Source organism: Aulonocara sp. 'chitande type north' Nkhata Bay, linkage group LG18, assembly GCF_057382095.1.
Source record: "Aulonocara sp. 'chitande type north' Nkhata Bay isolate Kocher_YH1m ecotype deep benthic linkage group LG18, A_spYH_male_GT1.1, whole genome shotgun sequence".
NCBI lineage: Eukaryota > Metazoa > Chordata > Actinopteri > Cichliformes > Cichlidae > Aulonocara > Aulonocara sp. 'chitande type north' Nkhata Bay.
Window position 1 is genome coordinate 35,014,356 of NC_141361.1, and position 27,601 is coordinate 35,041,956.

A 27,601-nucleotide genomic window follows, 5' to 3' on the forward strand; every position below is an offset into this window, starting at 1 on the left:
TATTAATGATAGAAGAAGTCACTTGGTGGATGAGTGATGAAATGTTTCTTCCACTGAAAATACTACGTCCAGATGAACAGAATCAATGTTTCAACACAGTGAATATCTTTGTGATTGCTGTAAAATTAAGGCTATAATTGCACCACTGTTATCTTCAATGTGATGTGCCAATACAGTGGAGAGCAGCTACCTGAACTTTATTTCCACAGAAGTACATTGTCTTGTTATTAAATGTACTTCCTTTCTGTATATGATTCTAGATATAGTAGCACCTCTGAAAAATACAGCCTGAAATCAAAAGTAGTTGACTAGAACTCTCAAACGTGCACCTTAAAACATAACTTATAAGCTGCAGAGGAAATGGCATCTAACTAATTTGGCAGATCATCATTTAGCCTGCAAAAGTAGATTATTGCTCTATAACAAAGCCCTCCGTAAAGGTAGAACATCGTACTACTCATCACTGACTAAAGGTAATAAGAATGATGGGTTTCTCTTCAGCACTGTAGCCAGGCTGACCAAAAGTCAGCTCTGTTAAGCCAAGGATTCCTTTATTTATAAAGAAATTCAAGAAGTCATCACTACTTAAGGTTAAAATATCATTAGAGAAAAAATTACTGTTACTGATGTAACTTTGTGTACACCTACTTTCAATACCACTGATAATTTATTTATTTCTCATCCACTATATTAAGTGGTGGTTACGTACCACCAGTATGCTTGGTAGTGGTTCCAAGCAATCCAAGCAGGTTAAAAAATCTAAAGTTATCAAACTGCATGCCACCGAATACCTGGCCAGTAGCATCACTTGATGAGTCATGAGAGCACTCTTGTTAACTAAATCAAAACCTTCATTTTTTTTTTTTTTTTTTAAACCTGTAAACGAGAGAAATGGATACAGAAACAACACCGTGTTCCCAGAGTCTAACGCAGTGCCACAGACCGAGCATTAGCATTCTAGCTTCGAAGTCCACCTTTGTTGTAGTGTTCTTGTCCATTATTAATTATGTGGCAGGACGCGTGGACGTGTTGCTATTGACGACAGTCACGTACATTAGTACTAGTGTTTTGTAATGGGAAACCATCCAAGTTGGGTCGTGGCGATCCGTGGCCAGTTGATCTGGGTTAGGTGCTAATGGAAAAGGGGCTTTACTGCCATCAAATTGTAGCTCCATAGTGTAGTGGTTTATCCTGGTATGATCTCTTGGAGTTTGTCAGGGGGCAGCCAGCATATAAAGTCTGCCAAATCAAATATGTGAAGAGTCACCCCTTATGAACAATGGAGCAGCCAAATGTTTTTGGGGTGTAATTGGTAGGGGTGAGGGGTGAGGAGTGGGGGTTCCTGCTGTAAAATGAAAAAAATGTTTTAAATGGTATATTTTCTCAGTTTAAACCTTCAATCTGTTGTTTTTTGTTTTGTTTTTGTTTTTGTTTTTTTGTCCTCAGGTGTCAAGAGATTATAGATTTATGAGATTTGATTGTGTTCTGTTTCTAGTTGCATCTACATTTTTTTTTCTAAATATTTTTATTGAGTATTTGTGGATATAGTTTACAAAGAAAAAAAGACGGAAAACACAAACTTTACAATGAATACAAAAGAGAACTTCTCATGTTGGAACAGTTTTCCTTTCTTATTATTTAGCAAACAAGCAACAAGGGAAAAAAAGACAGAAAGAAAACAAAAAGAGGGGGAAAAAAAGAAAAAAGAAAGCCACCGAACATGGGAGGGCGAGGCAGCAACCTTCCGCCAATCAAAATGGCACGCCTAGCCAAGAGGGAACCAAAGGACAGCACCCTGCGCTTTGCTTTTGGAATATGCTTATCATCCTCTCCCGCTGTACCAAAGAGAGCAAGTAGGGGGTTGAGAGCTAGTTTCAGGCCGGTGGCCTTGTTCAAAGTCCAGAAAACCTCCTCCCGAAAAGCATCTACATTTTTGGAATTTAGGTTGTACATTAAAGTTGACATGACATAACTCTCTGCTATATAGGTGTTGGCAGATGGATATCTCATGATTGGGGTAGATGGCTCAGAGGCAGTCGATGGATCAGACTGGTTCTGCTACCATGGCACCTCCCCTTCCATCTTCCCTGTTGGCTTCTGTGAAATCAATAACATTGAACTCACACCCCCTAGAGGTACTCTACAGTTATATTTTTTTTCTTCACTTTGGAACCTTAAAATTTGGGGTTGTTTATGTTCTGACCTTGACACATACTGTGTTTCTCAGGGTACACTAAACTCCCATTCAAATGGTTTGACTACCTCAGAGAAACAGGTTCAGTAGCTGCTCCTGTCAGGCTCTTTAACAAGGTAAGGTTTATTGATGTATATCCTGTGTGGTTTTTAAACAGTTTAAAAATCTTCTGCTAATCAAAATCCCATAACTTGCAATAAAAACACCATCTGCAATTATCTACACCACAGGTGTCGAACTCCAGGCCTCGAGGGCCGGTATCCTGCAGGATTTTGATGTGTCCTTGATCCAACACAGCTGATTTAAATGGCTAAATTACCTCCTCAACATGTTATGAAGTTCTCCAGAAGCCTGGTAATGAACTAATCATTTCATTCAGGTGTGTTGACCCACAGTGATATCTAAAACCTGCAGGACACCGGCCCTCAAGGCCTGGAGTTCGACACCCCTGATCTACACTATATAGACCAGGGGTGGGGAACTCCAGGCCTCAAAGGCCGGTGTCCTGCAGGATATCACCCTGGGTCAACACACCTGAATATGATGATTAGTTCATTACCAGGCCTCTGGAGACATTCAAGACATGTTGAGGAGGTAATTTAGCCATTTAAATAAGCTGTGTTGGATCAAGGACACATCTAAAAAATTGCTTAACTCCTAGATATTCCATGATCAACTGTAAGCAGTATTATTGCAGAGGAAAAGCATTTGGGAACCACAGCAACTCAGCCATGAAGTGACAGACCACGTAAATTTGCAGTGCAGGGTTGCTGAGTCCTGAGCCATGTAGTCGGTTGTCAGTTATATGCTGTAGAGTTACAAACGTTCTCTAGCATTAACATTAGCACTATGCTGGGAGCTTCATGATATCGGTTTGTCAGTCTAGCTGACCCAGTACTTTTGTCTGTGTATAACTACAATCAAAACATGTGTGATAACTAAGTTTAAGGAAGTGATTCCTTCACTGTTAACATGATGGAGACTGAAAATGACTTTCCACTCTCCATCTTTGTTTGTCCTCGAAAAATTGTTGTTACAAGTGTTACACAAGTATGATTAATCTGTCCTCATTAAGATGGCTGTAATTAAATTATTACTTGAAAAGTTCTTACTAGCTACTTTTATTTCAAAACATTTGGAGATGTTAACTGTCAATCCGTTAAATAATCATTGCAAAAGAACAGATAATTTGCAAAGATTCAGTCCAGATTTGCGCCATAGCACAGACACGGCACTGGTAAGGTAACAAATGATCAATGATCAATTGATGATCAATGATCAATTCAATTACCACTGACAACAGTATTTTACTAAGGCGATTAGAATACAACGGTAGTATCAGTCAGTGTGGTCTGAATTTGATATCTCTACTAGATTTAAATTTCTCTTATTCATGCTCAAAAGTTGGTCACAGAGTTCCACGGGGATCCAAGAATGAGTGGCCATTTATTATTTTAAAATTGATACCATAGGTGCATCTACTAAAAATTGTGGACAAGTTTGAATATCAGTGACCTTGACCTCAAGGTCCAGGTCAGAGTCCATTTAAAAAAAACTTTTTTCCGCGACGTTTCAAAGAGCCGGAAAGTAAATAAACGGCAGACAGAAATGAGGCAGGTCGAATCGTCTTGGGTTTTACGCATGTGCAGTACTGGAACGTAAGCGTTTTCGGTTATTTGGCTCTCTCTCTTGGCTCTCGGCGAAGGCGGTCGCACTTTTTCTCCTCTCCTCCTTCCCCTTATCTTCCCTGCTTAGCCTCTTGTGTCCTTGTCTTGTCTCGTGTGTATTACTTTCCCTCGAACAGTCTCTCACTGTCGTTCTCTAAAACCTAAAAGAGAATTATGGATTTGATCAACTGGTCTCTGAATGCTATTGACACCCTTTTCTCAACGAGGAGTCTGGGCTCGGGAGAGCCCGAGTGCCCTGGAGGGACTTTCCCTGCCGGATACATGATGGATGGGTGGCAGAACTGGAAGATCATGTGCCTGGCGGAACCATGATAACAGGGTTCTTGCTGATTGGAGCTGGCTTGGCCCTGACTTATTGGAGAAATATGAGAGCGGAACCGGCTGTTCAACCCCCCCCCCCCCCAAAGCTGCCCGCTGGAATCGAAGCGACTGGATGAGGCGCGACCTCTCACAACGAACGCAGTGTGGTTAACACCTTGGAGACGCTTACAGCTGCCGTGAAGACTCAAAACAACACCATTGAGCGTATGTTGGGATACATCAAAGAGAGGCCTGCTCAAAATGAGACCCTTGAGTGAAAGTTGGATCACATCGCAGAATGGCTCACTGCAGTTGTGGGGTCTCAGAATCAAAAGAATGATAACACCATGGAACAGAAGTTTGATACCATCATGGGGAGGCTTGCGGCTCTCCAACGGGAGATTGAGGGACCAGTGTCGGAGTGTTAGGAACAGCTTGAAATTCTCCTCCTCTGAGCTGCTCGCATAAAAAGAAAATTGACAACCTCAACATGCGGACACCATGGCGCCAGCTGGGGCTGGAGCCGAACAAAAACTCCCTGATAACGACTGTGTGATGACTATTCTTCCCATCCCATGCAAGGCCACCTGGATTGGCTAGCAGACTGTTTACTTAGCCTGATAGGGCGAAGGACACTGTCTCAGCTGAACTATGGACACGCACACACATACACTTACACTGATAAGCACTCACACATTTCCCTTCCCCTTCCAATGCCTTCGATGCTTGTTGCCTCCTGGGGACGGGTCTGGGCCCGCGCTGGAGAGTCGGCGCAGTGGCAGGATGGCTGCTGTGTTGCCTGGGATTACTCCTTATCCCCAACCCTGTTGCTGTTCACGTGCTCTATAATGTTGTACTGTGGACATTTATGTGCTTTCTGTGCAGAGGAGTTTTTTTTGTTTCCTGCTCTCATGCTGTCCTCCTGTAGCCCAGCATGAGTAGAGGTCTCTTTTTTTCCTCTTGTACCTTTCCCATTGTAGTGTACATTTCAGTGTTTTTTTTTTTTCTGTAATGCAACCGTTCTCTGACTTGTATCCCCATGTGATGTCTGTGTTGTATGTGTAAGGTCGGGGGGCGGGTTCATTCCACTGCAGGGCAACCTGCCACTGCATGTGGCGAATAAACTTTGAACTTGAACTTGATTTAAATGTGGATGAACAACTCTATGAAAATGATAGTGTGGACGCGGAGCGTTTTCAGACGTATACACTGTTTTCATATTTATCCGGGCTAGTGTAGATATAGCCTTAGAATCACCAATTAACCTAACCCCACCCCACTAACTGCATGTCTTTGGACGGTGAGAGGAAGCTGGAGTACCTGGAGAGAACCCACACAAACTCCACACAGAAAGGCCCCGGCCAGGTGGTCGGGATTGAACTCAGGACCGTCTTGCTGTGAGGCAACAGTGCTAATCTCCATGTCACCGTGCCCCATCCATTTAAACAGTAGCAGTAAAAACTCATGTCATTATTGGTCATATTCATGTTATGACTGACAGGATTTGTAAAGTTTCTCACAAGCTTTTACTGAAGGATAAATACAGGCTGCAGTACTTTTAAGATCCGGGTTTTGTTTGTTAAATTTCTCTTTTTTCCACTGTCCTTGATCCTTTCATGTCCTAGGAGGTTCCCAATCATGGGTTTCGGCTAGGCATGAAGCTGGAAGCTGTTGATCTGATGGAACCAAGGCTGGTGTGTGTCGCCACGGTGACAAGGATTGTGCACCGCCTACTGAGGATCCACTTTGATGGTTGGGAAGACGAGTATGATCAGTGGGTGGACTGCGAGTCGCCTGACCTCTATCCAGTGGGCTGGTGTCAGCTAACAGGCTACCAGCTCCAACCGCCTGCCTCACAGAGTAATGCCATAATGCTGTTCATACTTCTTCCTCTAGTGTCTTAGTGCAAAACGTTTAGAGAATTATTAATATCAAGGATCAGACAAGATAGTAGGGCAGAGAATGGGATCACTACATGAGACAGTTATAATGAACTACAGTAGGTCACGAATAGCTGTCACTTGACCAAAAACTTTTGGGATCTGCCTCAGAGAAAATGGTTGAGCTTATCAAGTTTAAGAAAGGACATTACATCACGCAGCCATTGAATGTGCAAGGGGGTATTGCTGCATTTCCAGAGGAAGAATAGGTGTTTTCTTGCCAATATATAACTGAGAAATAGAGAATCGTTTGTTATCCCACAGACCACCTGTGCGGTTGAGTGTGCGCACATCTAGACCTGTAAACATTGTGAGGTAGGGATGTGCATATGTGTTTGTTTGTCTCATAGGGGTGTTTATAAACTGCCACCAATCAGGAATGCCTGCTTAGAATTTATAGATTTACAGTGAGCTTATTTCAGGTCTATTTCTCGTACTGCATTTATTTCAGCAGTTCAATTGATCATTACGTTTTGTTTTTTTCTGTTTGTTTGTTTTGTTTCAGTGGTGTTTGTCCTGACCACTGAGAGTTAGTAAGATACACAAGAAAAGACAGTAGAAAGAAAGCAATATAGAAAAAAGGGAAAAATACAGAAGACTATGCCTGAGAAAGCTGAAAAAGCAAATGGGTGACACGGCGAAAGGAGAGAAAAGATAAGGAACAAACTGGTGCTGTGAAAGTTGAGCAGTGGCTAAATGCTGGGCCTCTCCAGATGCAATTTGTTGATCTCTAAGATGATGTGGACCCAAAAGAGCAGTTTGTACTGAAAGAAATTTCTCAGATATAAGGAAATTAGCCCCGTGTATCTTGACCATGTCTTGCTCCACACACAAAAGCAAGGCAATTTTCTCTGCAGTCAACATAATGAAAACTAAATATCCTTCGCAGCCTTAATGTAAATCTTCAAATTAACCGTTCCTCTTCATATGTAGGTCTTTTAAAACATTCTCTTTTTGTTTTGACTGTTCAGTCACTGCAAACCACCTGGAACTAGAAGATAGTAATATGAGCATGTTGCTGTGGTGGCTGTCTCAAGTCTGCCACCTTGCAGTAGGATGACATCCTGAACTATCTTACCTAGGGCTCTTGAACTTCTCTCCAACCATAACCTATATCATTTGGAGAATGTTTGCGCATGTGCCTCTGCCTCACAACTGCCAAAAAGATAATTATGTATCCTGCCAAAGCTGGAAAAGGCTCCGGCCCCCCTCCTCGTCCCGCGACACTGAATTGGATAAGAGGAAGACAGTCGTATGGATGTGCGTTCCTCTCATTGTATGCTTGAATGTCCTTTCTTGTTTCTTTTTTAGGTAACAGAGAAATGTCCCAGTCTGTTCCCAAGCAGAAGAAAAAGGCCCAGCAGTATAAAGGCCAAAAGAAAAGTGAGTATTCCCTTCTTTAGCATCAGAGTTTCTCTGCTTTATCTACTTGTTCTCCTTTTGTTATCAGCTATCTTAGTAAGGGGGCCCCTTACCCTAACCATTAAAAATGAATGCCTAAACCTAACCATAACCTAATTGTAACCCTGACACTAAAACCACATTTTGAGCCTCAAAAAGGCCTTCAAATATGTGAGGACCGGTGTGTGTGTGTCCTCACAAGTGACTGTTGGTTCTCACAAGTATAGTAGTAGTAGTAGAATGGAGATTTCGGTCCTCACAAAGATAGCTAGACAGGAGAACGAACACACACACACACACACACACACACACACACACACACACACACACACACACACACACACACACACTGATTTAATGCAAAAAGGTCTATTAACACATAGTGAGTGAGAAAGGTGACTGAAGAAGAAATACTTAACACAGCATCCCCGGCAGCCTATTGCAGCATAACTAAAGGAGGATTCAGGGTCACCTGATCCAGCGTCACCTGATCCAGCCCTAACTATATGCTTTAATCCTCTGGGGTCGACAGACGCGCCGGTGCGTCAAAATCACATGACCAATTTAAGATGACACAGCAACAAGATGCAGCGACACAGAGTCTCCAATTCAACTTGGTTCGGAAGTGCGGACTGCAAGGCACATACCAGTTTTTAAATTGTGTCGTTTGGCCACGTAAAACCAGAGTTATGATAAAAAATACACGCAATGTTTTTTTTCTGAACAAAACAGTGGTGTTTACAGCGAGAAGAAATGGTAAAAACTGCATTTTCTAAGGACAGCGCTAGCAAACACTGCGCTTGCGAGTGAAAAAAGAAAAAACACCCCTTCCCTATTGGTGTTAAAGTTTACTGTGTCAGCCAATCAAAAAAATGATATGGCAACATGTGGCACTTGGTTTTTAGGAAGAGGGGGAAGTTTTAGGAGTGACACCTGCGAGAGAAAGCGGGCGAACGAAAGAGAGAGAGAGCGAGTTTTCATATGTGAGACATTAGTGACGTTTAGTGTGTTTGGAGGCTGTAGTTAGTGTGTAGTGTAGTAAATGTACAATTTCTATTTGCATTTCAAGTTATGAAAATGATTCGTTAAACATGTTTGTGGCTTTTATAATAAAAAATGTAATTTAAAAAAAAAAGAATTTTCTCTGAATTTTTAAGCCTAGTCTTAAAGGTAGAGATGGTGTCTGTCTCCCAAATTAAATTTGGAAGCTGTTTCCACAGAAAAGGGGCATGAAAACTGAAGCCTCTGCCTCCCATTCTATTTTTAACCTCCTAGGACCTAGCAGGTTTACTTCAACTAACCCTGACTTTCTCCGCCTCTTTGTCGGAAACCTGACTGTAGGAAGTGTCAGACATGGCGTGCTCCTTCCTTGAAGAGCCAGTAGATGTTGAAGCCCAAATTCTCCGCAGAGCTCTCCACCGGGAGAGAGTGATTAGAGCGCGTTCGGACATTTTATCATTTCCTGATGATTTCCTGTGTGAACGTTACCGTTTTTCAGCACAATCTATAATTTATTTGAATAACATCCTCAGGCCTAATATTGCTCATGTGACACATCGCGGACATTCTCTCAGTTCTGTACATATTATTTGTATTGCACTTCAGTTTTTTGCAAACGGGAGCTTTCTGTATAATGGTGACGTTGAGCACGTTTCCAAGGCTACAGTCTGTCGGGCAGTCAGGAATGTTACAGTTGCACTGAAACGTCTCCTGTACTCGTTTGTGGTGTTCCCCGGTCATGGACCCACAAGATTTATCAAAGAGGGATGCCACAAAATTGCAGGTATCAGGATGAACGAAACTTAATTCATGATGTGGTGACACTTGAACTACTACTTAAATTTTACATTTATTTTCACGGTTCCCAGGCGTGATTGGCTGTACAGATGGCACTCACATTCCAATCATTGCTCCTTCAGTAAATGAAGGAGACTATGTGAACAGGAAGTCTTTCCACAGCATTAATGTACAGGTACATAGTTCCCTGTAGCATTTCAAACTAACAAATTATTTCATTATAGTAATGGATGCTAATTTGTGTTCTCTGCACTGTGAAGATCATATGTGATGCTACCAACATTATCACAAATGTGGAAGCCAACTGCTCAGCCTCTGTGAGTGGTGGTGGTGGAGGACCCCCACCTATTTTTCGGGCCTCCGCTTTTTTTCTGTTGGCTATAACGGGTCACATTTGAGCATACAGAGTAAGCAAATATGTACTTGTAACGTGCTCAGATAATTTCAATAAGTGCTTACAGAAAGAAAATTAATGTAGCCTCTAACTGCAATTGATTGACATCGGACAAACAGATCAAGCACTATGGCTCATAATACAATTACACCTTACCTGTTTGGACTATATTTTTATATTTCATTTTTACTTGCTGCCAGGAACGTTTGGGGCCTGTTGGGTTGCACCTGCGCTCAAATCACATCACAAAATAAAATGTATGAAATAAAAAATAAAATATAATAAAATAACGTGTTAAATGGGTGGAAATCCCTAGATCAATGTTTAAATTAACACTCACGCATTGACTCTGTCGGCTATGTTTTGCCATGCATGCTCTCTTTCTTTTGCAGCTGAGGCTGTGTTACTTTTTTTCCGCGGAATTTGCATGTTATCAGCATATGCTGCCATCAGAATTTCGGCCTCAAGCGCTGTAAGATACATTGTCCGCGCCTTCTTTCCCTCCGTCTCCATGGTGACTCGCTTAATCTGTGCTCCACTAATCAGGGCTTTATGTATCCTCGTGCGCGCGCTTAACTTGGGGTTAAAGCAACTCCGCGTTGACTGAACTAATTGTTATCAGCCTTTCTGAAACCGAATATTCCGAGTTGGACAGTTCGGGGTTACTCAACCCTGAGTATCGTTTTTCACTCTGAGTTTTCTAAACCGGCTTCCTGAAATAGGGCCCAGGGGCCCGTTCTTCGTACCTCGCTAAGTAAGTTAGCTGGATTTGATTGTTGACGATTTCGCATGATCCTGGATCGTTCGGTTCCCCGAAGCTCATCCGGGACTTGCTGTCATAGCAACATATCCGTAAGCGTAAACCTGCTCGGGAGCAGGTTTACTTTATGTAAACAGGATTAGATCGCGGCCACGCAGGTATGTCCGCTTCATTTATACGAAAGCAACAGCGATATTTTACCACTGTTTCACCATAAATAAATAACATCAATGTAACTAAAGATAATGCAGCACTTGATCCTTTTATTGATTCCATACAGATACATACAGGTCATTTCCTAAAAAAGGGAAATGTACTATTAATCATTCTATTACTTCGTGTAATCAAGATGAGAGACCACGGCTATAAAAGCGAAGGTGGATTTGGGAAGTCTGTCGCAGCCATGTCCTGTCCGTATACGCGAGCCACCCATTGCGGAAGGTGCAAGATTGATAAGGAGAGTTTTCAGAATTCAGCGTATATTGCGGGATAGACAGGATCCTTTAGCTCAGCGCGACAGTGTGCTCATAGAGAGATATCGATATTCCCGTGAGGGTATTATTTACTTAACCAACTTGTTGACGAGGGGGTGCAGGACCACCACCTGTCTTTTGTTGCTTTGCCCTTTTCTTGGTTGCTGTTATGAACAAACAAACAGATTATTTCAGGGTCTCTTTTCAAGAGACGAAAACCAATATAAGTGATAAATATTACCATTCTGTAGAATATTCTAATATTTCACTTTTACTTGTTCCCATGTTCTAGTGGGTCCTGTCGTGGCTCTAATGTGAAAGAGGATATAATGTAATATAATATAATATGATATAATGTAATATAAAATAATATAATAAATTTACCCTACCGCCTACTGGTGTTGGCCAGAGGGGCCGATGGCGCGATATGGCAGCCTGGCTTCTGTCAGTCTTCCCCAGGGCAGCTGTGGCTACAACCGTAGCTGCCTCCACCAGTGTGTGAATGTGAGAGTGGATGAATAGTGGCATTGTAAAGCGCTTTGGGTGCCTTGAAAAACGCTATATAAATCCAATCCATTATTATTATTATTATTATTATTATTATTATTATTATTATTAAATTACTTACGAGTTTAATTTGTCAGCAACTTTCTGCCAGCCCTCTCTCCTTGCTTTTGCAGCATTTGCAGTGTTCCCTTGCGTTTTAATTAAACTCTGAAACTCCTGAAATCCCTCAATCAAGAGTTCTTGCTCTGCTGCCGAAAAATACCGAGCGCGCTCCTTCGACATTTTCGCCGACCAATCAAAGGGTTGCCGATCAATGTTTCTACTATCGATGCGTAGCCCCTGTTAAGCCACCCGGTGATCTCACATTACTTCATCCAGCTGTACTAAGCGTCAACAACAGGTGTGTTCGAAGAACCGGAATAGGGAGCTCAAAGTTAGCGCGATGATTTGATCTTGGATGTGTCATTTGATCTTGGATGTAGTAAGCGAGGTACGAAGAACGGACCCCTGGTGTCCACATATGTGGACATCACATTTTGGGTTGTCTAGACAAAATACAAAATTTTGCTCTAAAGGGGCCTGATATCCACTTACGAGAATATTATACTGCCTCTGTTTTATCAAAATTTAAAACAAATGTCTTCACATGTGGCTCTAATTTTTCTTAGAAACAAATATTGGGTAAAAAATAAAAATAAAAAAAATCTGGTGATTCTTTCTTTTTACATTCATCGGGTCCCAATATGCCCAAATATCAAAGAGAAATTAAAATGCTTTCCATGGAAGAGTTCAGGTCTTAGGAGGTTAAATATCACAAGTAAGCCTGCAGACGTGCTCTAATGGGGTGATATAGTACTTTAAAGTCATTACGATAAGATGGGGGATGATTATTCAAGACCTTGTATGTGAGGAGCAGGATTTTGAATTCAGTTTGGATTTAACAGGGAGCCAATATAGGAGATATACGCTTTCTCTTTCTAGTCTAGGATGTCCTGATTATAACAAATTACAGTAGTCCAGGTTAGAGGTAATAAATGCATGACCTAGTTTTTCAGCGACACTCTAAGACAGGATATTTCTAATTTTAGAAATATTGCACAAATGGAAGAAAGCAGTCCTACATATTTTAGTATCCTTTTAAATACCATATTTCTAAGATTTTCAGGGCCGAGTACAATAAACTCAGTTTGATCTGAATTTAATTCAATTCAGTTTTATTTATATAGCGCCAAATCACAACAACAGTCGCCTCAAGGTGCTTTATATTGCACAGTAGATCCTACAATAATAGATATAGAGAAAAACCCAACAATCATATGACCCCCTATGAGCAAGCACTTTGGTGACAGTGGGAAGGAAAAACTCCCTTTTAACAGAAACCTCTGGCAGAACCCGGCTCAGGGAGGGGCGGGGCTATCTGCTGCAACTGGTTGGGGTGAGAGAAGGAAAACAGGATAAAGACATGCTGTGGAAGAGAGACAGAGATTAATAGCAGGTACGAATTTTAGAAGCAGAAAGTTAGAGGTCATCTAGGTCTTCGTGTCTTTAAGACAATTGTGCAGTTTAACTAATTGGTGTGTGTTATCTGGCTTCATGTATAGATCGAGTTGGGTGTCATTTGTATAGCAGTGAAAATATATCCTATGCCTTTAGCACTCACAGATCAGAGAGAGAGAGAGAGAGATTTAAAAAAGAAAAAAAATTAGGGGTGCAACGATACTCGTATCGATATTGAACCGTTCGATACAGTGCTTTCGGTTCGGTACGCATATGTATCGAACAATACAACATTTGTAATTTATTTGATCAACTTTCCTTCTGACGATGCTGTCTGTGTTGAGCGCTCAGTGGATCTGCGCTCGACAGTGCAGCCTAGGCGGAGCAGTCGAGTGCAGATTCACTGAGCGCAGGGCAAGCTAGCGAGACAGAAGCTAAGCTCCCGTTGCAACATGGCAAATTGAACCTCCCCAACCCTCATTCAGATCTGGCGTTTGGAACTATTTTGGTTTTCATGTGACGTACAGTGGGGCAAAAAAGTATTTAGTCAGCCACCGATTGTGCAAGTTCCCCCACTTAAAATGATGACAGAGGTCAGTAATTTGCACCAGAGGTACACTTCAACTGTGAGAGACAGAATGTGGAAAAAAAAATCCATGAATTCACATGGTAGGATTTGTAAAGAATTTATTCGTAAATTAGGGTGGAAAATAAGTATTTGGTCACCTCAAACAAGGAAAATCTCTGGCTCTCACAGACCTGTAACGTCTTCTGTAAGAAGCTTTTCTGTCCCCCACTCGTTACCTGTATGAATGGCACCTGTTTGAACTCATCATCTGTATAAAAGACACCTGTCCACAGCCTCAAACAGTCAGACTCCAAACTCCGCCATGGCCAAGACCAAAGAGTTTTCGAAGGACACCAGGAAAAGTATTGTAGACCTGCACCAGACTGGGAAGAGTGAATCTACAATAGGCAAGCAGCTTGGTGTGAAAAAATCAACTGTGGGAGCAATCATCAGAAAATGGAAGACATACAAGACCACTGATAATCTCCCTCGGTCTGTGGCTCCACACAAGATCTCATCCCGTGGGGTCAAAATGATCATGAGAACGGTGAGCAAAGATCCCAGAACCACACGGGGGGACCTGGTGAATGACCTGCAGAGAGCTGGGACCAAAGTAACAAAGGTCACCATCAGTAACACACTACAACGGCAGGGAATCAAATCCCGCAGTGCCAGACGTGTTCCGCTGCTGAAGCCAGTGCATGTCCAGGCCCGTCTGAAGTTTGCTGTATCATCCATGTGCTCTCTGGCAGAGGATTGGGAGAATGTCATGTGGTCAGATGAAACCAAAGTAGAACTTTTTGGTATAAACTCAACTCGTCGTGTTTGGAGGACAAAGAATACTGAGTTGCACCCCAAGAACACCATACCTACTGTGAAGCATGGGGGTGGAAACATCATGCTATGGGGCTGTTTTTCTGCCAAGGGGACAGGACGACTGATCCATGTTAAGGACAGAATGAATGGGGCCATGTATCGTGAGATTTTGAGCCAAAACCTCCTTCCATCAGTGAGAACTTTGAAGATGAAACCAGGCTGGGTCTTCCAACATGACAATGATCCAAAACACACCGCCCGGGCAACAAAGGAGTGGCTCCGTAAGAAGCATTTGAAAGTCCTGGAGTGGCCTAGCCAGTCTCCAGACCTCAACCCCATAGAAAATCTGTGGCGGGAGTTGAAAGTCCGTGTTGCTCGGCGACAGCCCCAAAACATCACTGCTCTCGAGAAGATCTGCATGGAGGAATGGGCCAAAATACCAGCTACTGTGTGTGCAAACCTGGTAAAGACCTATAGTAAACGTTTGACCTCTGTTATTGCCAACAAAGGTTATGTTACATGTTAGTATTGAGTTGTATTTTTGTTATTGACCAAATACTTATTTTCCAAGTGCAAAGACAAGTGGAAGCAGACGCAAAACAACAAGCACGCATGCTACAAACTTTACCCGAGTCATTTAGACAGCCGTTAGCACAGGATTCTCCTTATGGGGACCTGATATGTTTAATATGCTGCTGAGAGTATACTCCAGAAGAAGCGTATAGTATAGCTTTTATTTTGGAAAGAGACATTTCTCTGTAATAAACTCTCTTTTCCAAAGATGAGTGACGTCCCGGGGCTAGCGATTTTTTTTCCAGTCGGGTTACCAAAATCTATCTCTTCCCTGCCCGTCGGGCTATCGCAGGAAGGAAAAATATATGTCAATGCTTTTGCATTCTTTCGGAAATGTAGCTGGGTAATTATGTCATTGGCATCGGTGAGCTACTGTCAATATGTGACATATTGAAATTGAGTTTGAATTTGCGCTTGTTTTTTGCTTTCACTTTGCAATCGCGCGAACTGTGTATAGAGAGCGACAGCACTGATTGGTGAGTGATGATAATTTGCGCACCAATTCCTCTGACATCGTCTTATCAATCGTTAGCTTACTATGCAAACACGACAAGTGAAATCTCCCGCAGCTTAAACATGTGAGAGGTTGATCACGCAGAGAATCGCTGAGCTTATGTGAGTACGTGTGTAAAAGCAGCAGGATTTATATTTTAGTTCTGCTGAGCCAAATAAGACAGGTCAGGGTGAAGAAGTGACAGCCAAAGAAAAGCTTACCACAAAACGGAAAAGTAATGACAAATCAGACTATAAGGCAAAAAGAAAGTGCAGCTTTATGGTTTCATGGACAAAAGAATTTCTGTGGCTGCAATATCACGAGCTAAATAACCAGGGCTGCACATAAGTGGTCCGCAGGTGCGCATTCGCTGTCAAAATAAAAAACGCATACAAGATAAGAAGTTGCAACATGTGTTTGCATACATAAGATTTTCAGGAGGAGGACAGACATTTGTTTAGAACTCTTAAAGATATCGAAGAAGCTCCTTTAAGCAATTACTGTGATATTCCTCCACCTCCAAAGAAATGTCAGGAGTCCAAACCACAAAAGAAGCACGTATTCTCAGAAAAGTAGTTGCAGGAGGTGAGCTGGCTTCAAACAAATGATGAACGCACAGAGATGTGGTGCGGAATGTGCCGTGAAAATTTAATAAATGACAAAATCAAAAAGGCATGAACATTTTTTTTTTTTTTTTTTTTTTTTTTTTTTGTGTATCAAAAACATATCGAACTGTGACACCAAAGTAGCGAACCAAACCGTGAATTTTGTGTATCGGTGCAACGATACACAAAATTCACGGTTTGGTTCGGTCACGGTTCGATATTTTTTTCGATACATGCCTTTTTAATTTGTCATTTATCAAAATTAGAAATATATATTTTAACTCAAAAGTACAGTTTTTAAATTTAATGTTGCTGAAACAAAAAAGTAATAAAAAAAAAAAATATATATATATCTGATTGAGGAATCACTCATCTTTGGAAAAGAGAGTTTATTACAGAGAAATGTCTCTTTCCAAAATAAAAGCTATACTATCCGCTTCTTCTGGGCTATATTCTCAGCAGCATATTAAACATAACAGGTCCCCATAAGGAGAATCCTGTGCTAACGGCTGTCTAAATGACTCGGGTAAAGTTTGTAGCATGCGTGCTTGTTGTTTTGCGTCTGCTTCCACTTGTCTTTGCACTTGGATGATGTCGACGTAAATGTGCAGTCATATTCGTTGTGTTCCCACTAGTGCTGTCAGCGTTAATCTGAAATGACGTTAATGCCACAACACGGCAAATCTCCGTTAACGAGCTACCGCGGATCGCCCCGTGTGTGGGGCTGGACGGCCAACACCATAACGAGCAAACTACGCTAACGCACTAGTTCCCACCCATGTAATTGAGCATTGCGTGGCACATCCGACACTGTTTCACTTTTGTCCATGACGCGCTTACCTTCAGGGTCATACGTCACATGAAAACCAAAATCCAAACGCCAGATCTGAATGAGGGTTGGGGAGGTTCAATTTGCCATGTTGCAACGGGAGCTTAGCTTCTGTCTCGCTAGCTTGCCCTGCGCTCAGTGAATCTGCACTCGACTGCTCCGCCTAGGCTGCACTGTCGAGCGCAGATCCACTGAGCGCTCAACACAGACAGCATCGTCAGAAGGAAAGTTGATAAAATAAATTAAAAATGTTGTATTGTTCGATACATATGCGTACCGAACCGAAAGCACTGTACCGAACAGTTCAATATCGATACGAATATCGTTGCACCCCTAATATATATGTCTATACCATGTGTTTTGGGGGGGGGGCTGTGTGTGTGTGTGTGTGTGTGTGTGTGTGTGTGTGTGTGTGTGTGTTTGTTTTGTTTTTATGGACATGAAGTCTGCCAATAAAGATTGAATTTGATGATGCTGCCTAAGGGAAGCATGTATAATGTAAACAGAATTGGTCCTAGCACTGAACCCTGTGGGACTCCATGATTAACCTCATTGTGTGAAGAGGACTCTCCATTTACATGCACAAATTGGAGTCTATTACATAGATATGATTCAAATCTAAAGCATGATGTAATCACTGTAATAGGATATTATGGTCGACAGTATCAAACATGCTTCACTGAGGTCAAGCAGTGTTTGACAACTACTCTACTCAACTTGAATTTTTGAGATGAAAGGAAGGTTGGAGATTGGCCTATAATTAGGTAAGACAGGTGGGTCAAGAGATGGCTTTTTAAGTAACTGTTTAACTACAGCCAGTTTGAAGGCCTGTGGTACATAGCAAGGAATGGGTTCTAAAAGTCACATGGATGGTTCGGAAGTAATTACTGAAGTTAACTTAGAAGAGTCAATGGGAGAAAAAGACTTTAAATAAATATCAATGGTACTAAAAGCATCTGTAGAAAATGTTATGCCTGTGAGACAGTAATGAGTAATTTTTTCTCCAATGATTAAAATTTTATTTATGAAGAAATTCATGAAATCGTTACTTAACGTTAATGGAATGGTTGGCTCAACAGAGCTCTGACTTTTTGTTACCCTGGCTACAGAGCTGAAGAGAAACCTGGGGTTGTTCTTATTTTCTTCAATCAGTGATAAATAGTTGATTGGCTAAATGATCTTCTAGATTTGTGACACGCTATTTCCTCTCCAGCTTACGAGTTATCTGCTTTAGGCTACGTGTTTGAGAATTATACCATGGAGTCAGGTACTTCGGATTTGAGACTCTCTTTTTCACAAGAGCTACAGTATCCACAGTCATAATTATTAAAATTATTAAAAAGATAATCGACCTGTGTTAAGTAGTGTTTAGGTAGCTGCTCTGCTCTGTGTTGGTACAGGGCATTGAAAACGATAACAGCGGATGAATTATATTCTTAAACTTAGTTACAGCACTTTCAGAAAGGCATCTATTGTGATGAAATCTACTCCCTACTGCTGTGTAATCAATTATTGTAAGTTTAAATGTTATCAGGAAATGATCAAACTAGAGACGGATTTCAGGAAACACTGTTAAATGTTCAGTTTCTATGCCGTATGTTAAAACAAGATCTAGAGAGTGATTAAAGTGGTGGGTGGGTTCTTTTACATTTTTAGAGAAGCCAATTGAGTCTAATAACAGATTAAATGCCATGTTGAGGCTGTCATTTTTAGCATCTACATGGATGTTAAAAATCATCCACAATAATTATTTTATCTGAGCTCAGAACTAAATCAGATATAAAGTCTGAGAAATCAGACAGAAACTCAGTGTAAGGCTTAGGTAGACGATAGATGATAACAAGTAAGACTGTTTTTTGAGTTTTACAGCTGGGGTGGACAAGGCTGAGCATCAGTCTTTCAAATGAGTTAAAACTCTCAGTCTTGAAGATTGCTGCCACACCTCCAGATAGTCACGTTTTGGTGGGTTAAATTTGGATGGAGCAGCTCTTATTTCTACAAATCTGGCAGGGAGGATGCCATCTCTCCTAACAAGACCAGGTTTCCACCTGAAAGTTTCCCAATTGTCTGTAAATCTTGATGTCTTGATATCTTTTTGGACAGCCAGCACTGGACATTATTTTGTCAAAGTTATACACCGATTCAATATTAATTTTACTGATCTCTGACTGACATAACCGGGTGTCATTACTACCGACGTGAATTATAATTTTACTGAATGTACGTTCACTCTTAGGCAGCAGTTTTAAATTTCCCTCAATGTCACCTGTTCTGGCCCCTAGAAGACCATTACTATGGTTGCTGATGTCTCTCGCTTCACATGTTTAAGAACAGAATCGCCACTTTCAAGATTTTGATCTCTGGTGGGTGTGTTGCAGAGTGGAGAAAAAGCAGTTTGACACATGAACAGGTTGGTGGTGTACCTGGGGCTTCTGTTTAAGACTGTGCTTCCTCATCACCGTCACCCAGCCATCCTGTTTTCCCCGCTGCTTGGGGAGAGCGAACTACACTACACTACCTTCGGCTGCACCAGCTACAGGGGCTGGGCTAGCTAAAGGTATTTCAAGGGTGCAAAACAGTCTCCAATTCAGTGATCCTGGCCTGGCAAATAGGCTATATTTATTTTAAGAATAATTATTACTAAAGGAGGTCAAGGAATAACTGAACATCTGACACAATGAGTGGGAAAGTGTAGGTGGGACAGGTGAAGAGGCCCTGCTGTTAAGTCGGCTGCGAGCTAAGCTGGGGAATCCCTAAAGACACAGTGAGTTTGCTTCGGATGAAGCATGTGACGATTACACTATGAAATAAGACGTTATCTATAAGTTTTTAATTAAATCGCTACACAAAAACACCACTATGTGTTGGACCAGGAAGCGATACTCTACTGCAGGAAGTGCGAACACCAAGTGACCCAAAGGAATTGAGATATTGTGTAAAATATTGTTCATAACTTTAAGCTTTAATACAGTCTCACCAGGTAAGTTCTCTAACTCCCCTCCCACACCCCAAAAATTGTCATGAATTAGTTAGAGAAGCACCTGCTTTTTTTCTTTCTTTTTTTTAATACAAGGCTTTGAACATGTTTATTTCTGCTGTAGATTTTACATTTTTATGGAAGTCTATGGGGATTGACTTCCTTTTGGAGTTTGCTTCAAGTAGTTGTTTGAGAAACTGCAGATTTTGGCAAATCAGCAATATCAGCACTGGATACTCTTCAAGTATGGCTTTGCCATACTTCATGGATGCTCAGATGGAACACGAAAAGTTATTATTTTAAATACTGACAGTTCCTGTAGCATTCATCTTGGTTTACCGTGGATTCATAATTATGTCATATGTCACAACCATGATAAATCATAGTCACAAGCAAATTATAATTATTGTTTCACTCCCACATAGTCTTTACAAGCCCTTGCATGTAGGGCACAGGGATGTTATCCTATGGGAAATTTGTCTGAGAGCAGAGTCACCTTAGTTATTGTTAATTCATAAACTTTAATTTCAGCTCCCGCTTCATGCAGTGTTAAATTTGTGCACCAGGACTTCTGTTGTGCAACTATGAAATACTATAATTTGCTTGTGATTATGTATTATATGGCTTGCCACATATGGCATAAATATAATATCATGCTAATTGTACATCTGCTTACTTGTGTCTAGCACTCAGAGTACAGCTTACCAGGGGCTTATTCAGATGGGCATATCAGTGTTAGCAGAAAGGAATGATCAGACAGCAGGTTTTATTTAACTTCATAGTGCTAAGTCATCTAAACGTAAAGTCATCCCATATTTGTAATGAGCCCCCTGGTAGCTTACCCGCATCTGGCTTGGTGTTTAGAGAGGAAGATTCCTGTTGGTCGACGGCCCTTCAGTCAGGCAGGCAGGAGGAGGAGCAGCTTCTCAGGGGACGAAGAGCAGAGTCCACCCCCTTACCCTGTCCAGGGGCCAGCTCGGCCCAGACCCCGCACCCATTTCCACCTAACCCACAAATCAGGTAATGGCACTCTTTTAAAAACAAAACCAGCACTGCACTGCAAGTATCCTGGGTTGTTTTCGTGGGTGTGTGTGTGTGTGTGGGTGGGTGGGTGGGTGGGTGGGTGGGTGTGTGTGTGTGGGGGGGGTGTATGAAGGACTGTCTATGAAGACAGTCCTGGTCACCAGGCTACACTGTGGGGCTGGAAGCTGCTGATTCAATCAACCTTTCTCTGTTCGTTATCAACATGAATATTTCATGTCAGTAAAGAGTAGAGTGGTGCTTTACAGTAGGGACTGGGTCATTTATTTTGATGCCTGTCAGGTGGTTTTAAAATTAACTTCCGAAGCAAAGGCTCCTTGCATTTTTGTTCAAAGTGCATGAACACAAGGGGCTCATCTTTGCTACTCTTCTCTTCTGCATTCTGTTCCTGCCTCTAGAGTCTCTCCTGCGAATGAAAGAGGAGACCGCTGAAGTGGATGAATTCACCTTCTCGCAGGGCACCTCAGACCAAGAGAGCAATGGCTCGGGCAGTTACTACATTAGACAGGAACCCTGATGTGACAAAATCGAGGAGGAGGAAACCACAAAAGGACATCTCTGGAAACACCAAACCAACAATCAGGAATGGGGAGAGTCAAACTCACCTGAGAGGATACTTGAAGAGTGATGCCACAGGCCACCTGTAATGTCAGCACATGAGGAATACCATTCCTCAACATCACTTAAAACGATTTTCTAACCTTGTAGGGGTGTGTCCACATAATCACTCAGAAAGTCCTGTCTAATCATAGAAAGCACCCAGAGTCAGGCCTGGGTCATAGATGTTTGGGCATTCTCTTTCTACGACCTGCAGCTTTTTCTCCCTTTCTTTGGCTATCTGAACCAGATGAGCTATTTGGATGATTTTATGTCTTGCAAGCCCATCCAGCCTCAGCCATAATGTGGGCCACATACAGAGACCTGGAGAAACTGTGACAACAATTTATTGAGCCAGGTCTTTAGGTTTTCTTGCGTTTGTTGTATGGGAAGGGGGGGGTTGTTGGTGGTGGGGGTTTTTTGTTTATTTTTTTTTGTTTTTGTATGAAAATGTCAGAGTCAGCCGTTTAGCAGCTGCATGAGCAAAGTAAGGCTGTCAGAAAGATGAGCAGAGTTGTGTATATTTTTGCAGTATTGCCAGGTGGACTTTAATTTTAATAATAGTACTTGAATTTTTCCTTATTTCATTTTGTTTTGATTTTCAGGTTGATTTTTTTTATGTCCTTTTTTCATGTTTTGGTGGCTGTTTCAGTAACGTGTTGTTTTATAAAGTGACTATTCACTAGTAAGTGTAGGCCTATTCAGATAGAGCTACACAAAGAATTCTTGCCATGCTGCTCAGCATTAATGATGGTCGTTCCCTCCTTTTGTTCTTTTTCCTTATAGTATTGAACAGAAGATTTCCACAGCTACATTTATTCCTCATTTAGTTATTACAGAACCAAAATCTGTTGCTCTTTTTTTTTCCAGACTCAACAAAATGATGACCAGTTTGACAGAGTCCATTACAAAAGTAGTTTTATAATAGATTCTTTTTCAATGTCCTACTAATCTTATTATTATTATTATTATTATTATTATTATTATTATTAACCTTTCACTAACTTTGCAATGTTTTAAACTAAGAAGTCTTTTTGAGCCCATTTGAGAAGCCAAGTTCTTCATTGACCTTTTAGGGTATCTTATCACTTATTTTTTGTTAGTAGATTTTCTTTTTTTTAATCCACATTTACAGGGTTTTCCCACTTTCTGGTGCAGCTTTATACAAAAACACATCTTATGCAGCTGTTGCTTTTTTTTTATTTTTTTTTTTTATATATTAACAAACAAAAACACTTTTTTCACATTCCACTGAGCTTGTATAGACAATATATAAAATATGGACATGGCTACCACGAACCATTGGTTTTCAATTTTTAACTGTCAACATTTAAGTTTTGACCCTTTTTGTTTTGTTTCTTGGAGCCAGAAATGAACATAATTGAACAACAGGTGGCTAAGTTACCAGCAAATGCTAGCTAGGTGGTTAGCAGCCACATACCGCCTAATTACTGCTAATAAAACACTCAGGTTTTCACTCACCAAGGGTGAAGCACAAACATCTTGAATGTTATTTTCCACCAGCAGGGCTGATAATTTGTCAGATAAATAGATGCCAAAAGGCATCAACAACACAAGTATAGTCCAGAAGTCTAGTTCAGTGACGCCAGTTAATGGAGGTGTGGCCTGTTGCCAGCCACACCACAGCTGCCTGTGGTAGTGTGTCTCACACCACAACTTGGCCATATACTGGGATATAAGCACATTTTTCTTTTAATGCTGTAAAGCTGAACATTGTATGTAGGGGTTATGACTTGCTTTTGGAGCTAAGCTTGAGTTTTTGGTCCTGCAGTACCTCTGTGAATGAGCAGTTGTTGAAGCAGTTATCACTGGGGTAGCTTCAGATTCTGTGTGCTGTACTGATAAAAAAAGGATTACTGAAGCTGTGGAAATGAAAATGGCTTTTTTTGTTTGTTTGGTTTTTTTTTTTAAAAAAGAAAAAGAAAGAAAAAAGCTCCACATTTTGATGATATGAGAATATTTCAGAAGAAACAGGAAGTGTAAGTAAGCAGCAGGTCGCAAAGTTTAAATGAAAAATCGCACTGTTATGATAGGATATGATGACATGTCCCCACTGCCCGGCCATACAATATGCTTTGAGCTTTACTCTCTGATTGTAGCTGCTGTAAAAGATGAACTTCAGTCTTATCAGAGACTTGTCTTATCACTTGGTCCCTGGACATAATCATAATAATCTTGGTATTCTGTTAAAGGTTTATCAATATACATGTCATGTCCTTTTTCTTTTGATTTCAGTTGTAATTTTACCCAAATCTGCATCTGCAGTGTGCCACAATTATATTCAATCTATTATTTAATTTTTAAAAAATAATATGCAATACAGAAAATCTTGAAAGGAAAAAAAAATTTCCTTATTCTGAAGAAATGTAACGTATGACATAATGAAATGGGAATTATAGAATTCATTGAGTAGTAGTAGTAGTAGTATTAAATACATATGAATCACTTAAAAATATTAAATGCATACAAAAGTTTATTAGAAAATTACATTTTAAACGCCCCACCAACCCTAATCTGCTGGATAGAAAGTTAAGGAGGTAGATGGCAGAAATGTAAATTCACTTCATGGCTGTTGTTGGTTTATTCTTTAGTTAATGGAATATGATTAAATACTGTATGTGGCATACTTGAGACTACATACTCCATTTAGTTTCTGTCACTCAATATAGGTGGCTGGACTCCCATGTTAAGACAAAGTGGGAGAATCTACCTTGGTTACAGCAAACTTATAACCAAACAGGTCTTCAAGTAATATGCAAAATGTTTGTAGGGTTTGTGTGTGTGGGTGTGCGTACGAGTGATAAAGCCATGTATGCAAGCTAGTTTATGATTCATCTGAGCCACAGAATGACAGGTTGTTCTTGATAATTAAACAATGCACTGCTTTTCCTATCGTCTCTGAAGGCAGCATTCACATAGCATAGTGGCATAAAAACATATATTGTATGTAAATACATATATTTATACTCCACCACTGTGATGGAATCAAACAAAGAAATCATCTTTAGCCAGAAAATGGAAAAGACAACAGACCACCTTTGATTATTCTTAGAGCTCGATTTTTGCAACCGTTTATCTACTACCTCCTGATGCTAGCTATGTTTAGCTAAAGCGAGAGCATGAAATAGACTATTGCAGTGTGTTGGCTTATGCAAATGGGAAAAAATCAACAACCTGAAAATAATCCACTTGAAGGCTAGACTTCAAACGTGGAATAATATTATTGCAACACATGAGGAAGTCTTCTATTTTGAATGTAATGCAATATTAATAGATCCAATCTTATTTTGCTATACTAAGTAAAATTTATAGCGCCTGCAAATTTCACGATCACTACACTGTTATCATTAGCATGTAAGAAAAATTAACAATAGGGTGTTGTATAACTGTGACTTTTATGGTCAAAGGGTTTAAAAAGAATGCTCACTTTATGGCCAAAGGATGCTTTTAAATGCAGAGAATCTGTAAACTTCTCAGTAAAGGTAAACTAACAAGTTTCAGATTCAAAGATTCAATTGAATGGTTCAATTCTCAGGAAGTTTTGATCCTTTGTAAAGGTTGTGTGAATCAGCAGGGTTTGAAAACCCCAAAGGCATTTTGATCTTGTAGATTTATTGTATGGAAGCAAACAAGGTTTTAAAACGACAGATTTTGAAGCAGGTCGTGATATTTGAACGCTGAAGCCTCCCCAGAATTGTGATTCTGATTTGTGATGGCATATTTAGTACATTTTTTAATTTATTTCAGAATTTTCAAGAAACAGAACTGTCAAAACTTACTTCCCAGAAATTAAAAATTCATGTAAAACATAGAAATGGAGGGGCATAAATTTATGTTAATTGACATAACAGAAATTTGCATCTCCAGCATCATAAAAGTATGTAAATGTTTTTTTTGTTTGATTCCCCCCCCCCCCCCCCGTCAGTCATAGATCCCATTGTTGCTTAATTACAGAATGTCTTTTGAGAGCAATAGTCAAACCTTTTGGACTTACATATACACATATAAAAATAACACACACACAATAAATATATATATGAATGAGGAAGACTGTTGCTAAAAGATCATCATCACTATCCTTTAAAATGATAGTTAAATATCAACATTTGGTATTAAGCTGTGTTTAAAAACAAAATTCATTTAAGAATTAAGTTATGATTCCTTAATTAGAACTCTTTTGCTTCCGAACACTCAAGATGAACCATTCTGCATTCATGTTTAAGTTCATCTCCTGAGATTTGAAAACAATTGTTTTAAAAGGAAAACAATTGTTTTCCTTTTAAGAGAAACTTGTACAAGAAATACAAAGGTTTTTGATTGTGAAACAATAAATGATTGTCTTACAATAAGTGCAAGACTCATTGACATGAGCCCTTTGAGAAGGTGCTCATGTTCCTGTAATGTATGAAGGCAAAAGGAAACATTAAAATACCTGATCAGCAAAACGTATTTGTACAAAAACAAAATGACTGTTCTGTTTCTGGCCTCCTTTAGATTAAACCCCAAGTAATCAAATGTTATTTCAGATCTCCAGTTCCTAATATTTTCTTGTAGAAAATGTACTTTTTGATTTACCTTCTTTCCTAATGCTCCATCCACAGTTGCTTATATATTTAAAGATTTTGAATCTCAGTAGCTTGAGATGAAAGCAGGTTGATGATTTTGATTTTGGTGGCACGTAACAGTAATAATAAAAATGTTACTCTACCAAAACAGTAATAGTGAGAACAATATGTCATAATATCAGGAATAACATTACCTGATAACAATTTATATTATTTCATTTTCCAAGTAAGACAAACGTGACAAATTTCATTTTGAATTAAATTTCTATGTGGTAAAATAAGTTGGGTCAGAATTTTCCTAATTTTGGTGTTAAGCCAAAATTGAAACAAAATAAAATCAGACTTGCAGCTTTATTGCGTTTGCTGAATATTTGTGTAATCCAGTTTTGTTTTTGCCTTTTCCTGGCACTGATAGCCTTCCATAGAAACCGTTTGGTTATGGAGGTCTTGCAGCTGATCTGGTTCTTCTAGATGAGAATAATTAGGTAAATGCTGAAGTTGTTTTGTTTTGATCCTCTTTCCTGGCTTCTAACACGGGTCTTTTGTATGCGATCACTTCCCCTCCTGATTATATTGTGGTGCTATGTGTGTGTGTATATATATATATATATATAGATATATATGGGGAGAGAGATTGTCTGGTAAATTGAGTTATAGTGAAAAATTTATTTTCGATACAAATTGAGGTGGGGGGAGGGAGTATCTGTCAGTTATAAATCTATTGATATTAACAATAACCCTAGAGGTACATTTTCAAAATTGCAGTTTCAAGTTTGTACATCTTTTTGATAGTGTATACAAGTTTCTGTTTATATGATTAATTTGTGCTGTGACTAAGCTTTGACCATGTAAATAAAGCCAGAAGTTTGGATTACAATTTGGTTGTCTTTGTTTACAAGCGTTGCCAACTGTTTCTGCATGGCTGTGAAAGTTTCTGGTGACTTTTATAAAAAGATTACTTTTTTGAATTATTAAACTTGTATTCAGTGTAACACTGCCAATCCTCTCTGCTTCACCATTGGACAATACATCTTTGAACATGCACAGAGAATCAAAATAGACCATAGCATGTTAGTGTGCCTCATAATGAAACGTACTATTTTGCATCAGACTTAACCGTGAAGAACTACACCAGAAACTCAATTTACCAGCACCATCACAAACTAGTTCTGGCACTGATCTGCAGCGAAGTGCACAGCACAGACTGATCGTTAGAGATGAACTGCACTGCCTCATTCTCAAGATTTTCAGAAAAGTTTACCTCTATCTACTAAAAATCTGTCTTTGTACCTCTAGATTCTGTCAATTTGAAAATCTGAATCATCGAATCAATGCTGCTGGCTGACCCGGTGGGATATAATAGCCATAAAACACTGAGATGATCAGCTTCACTTTCAGACCTGGAAGATGAACTGTGAACCCAATTCAAGTTTTTTAATGATCACTGCCAATTGCAAAAACCCAATCCCCTTTCCTCAGCAAACTGACATGGTTCATTTAATAGTTGGAAGTCTTAAAAGATTTTTCTTATTAGTCATCAATGTCTGGAAGGATGATAAAGTTGC

The 27,601-nt window shown here is 40.2% G+C and overlaps 1 protein-coding gene across 1 annotated transcript in view; it reads left to right on the forward strand.

Moving 5' to 3' along the window:
* The window catches only part of mbtd1 (mbt domain containing 1), a 39,389-nt gene extending 17,547 nt beyond the window's left edge, over positions 1-21,842 (forward strand). The window contains exons 12-17 of the mRNA XM_086272212.1: positions 1,988-2,135; positions 2,228-2,310; positions 5,808-6,042; positions 7,434-7,505; positions 20,677-20,832; positions 21,252-21,842. Coding sequence (XP_086128338.1) covers positions 1,988-2,135; positions 2,228-2,310; positions 5,808-6,042; positions 7,434-7,505; positions 20,677-20,832; positions 21,252-21,370 — 813 coding nt within the window. The 3' untranslated portion in view covers positions 21,371-21,842. The remainder of the gene's footprint in view (positions 1-1,987; positions 2,136-2,227; positions 2,311-5,807; positions 6,043-7,433; positions 7,506-20,676; positions 20,833-21,251) is intronic.
* The last annotated feature ends 5,759 nt before the right edge of the window (positions 21,843-27,601 follow it).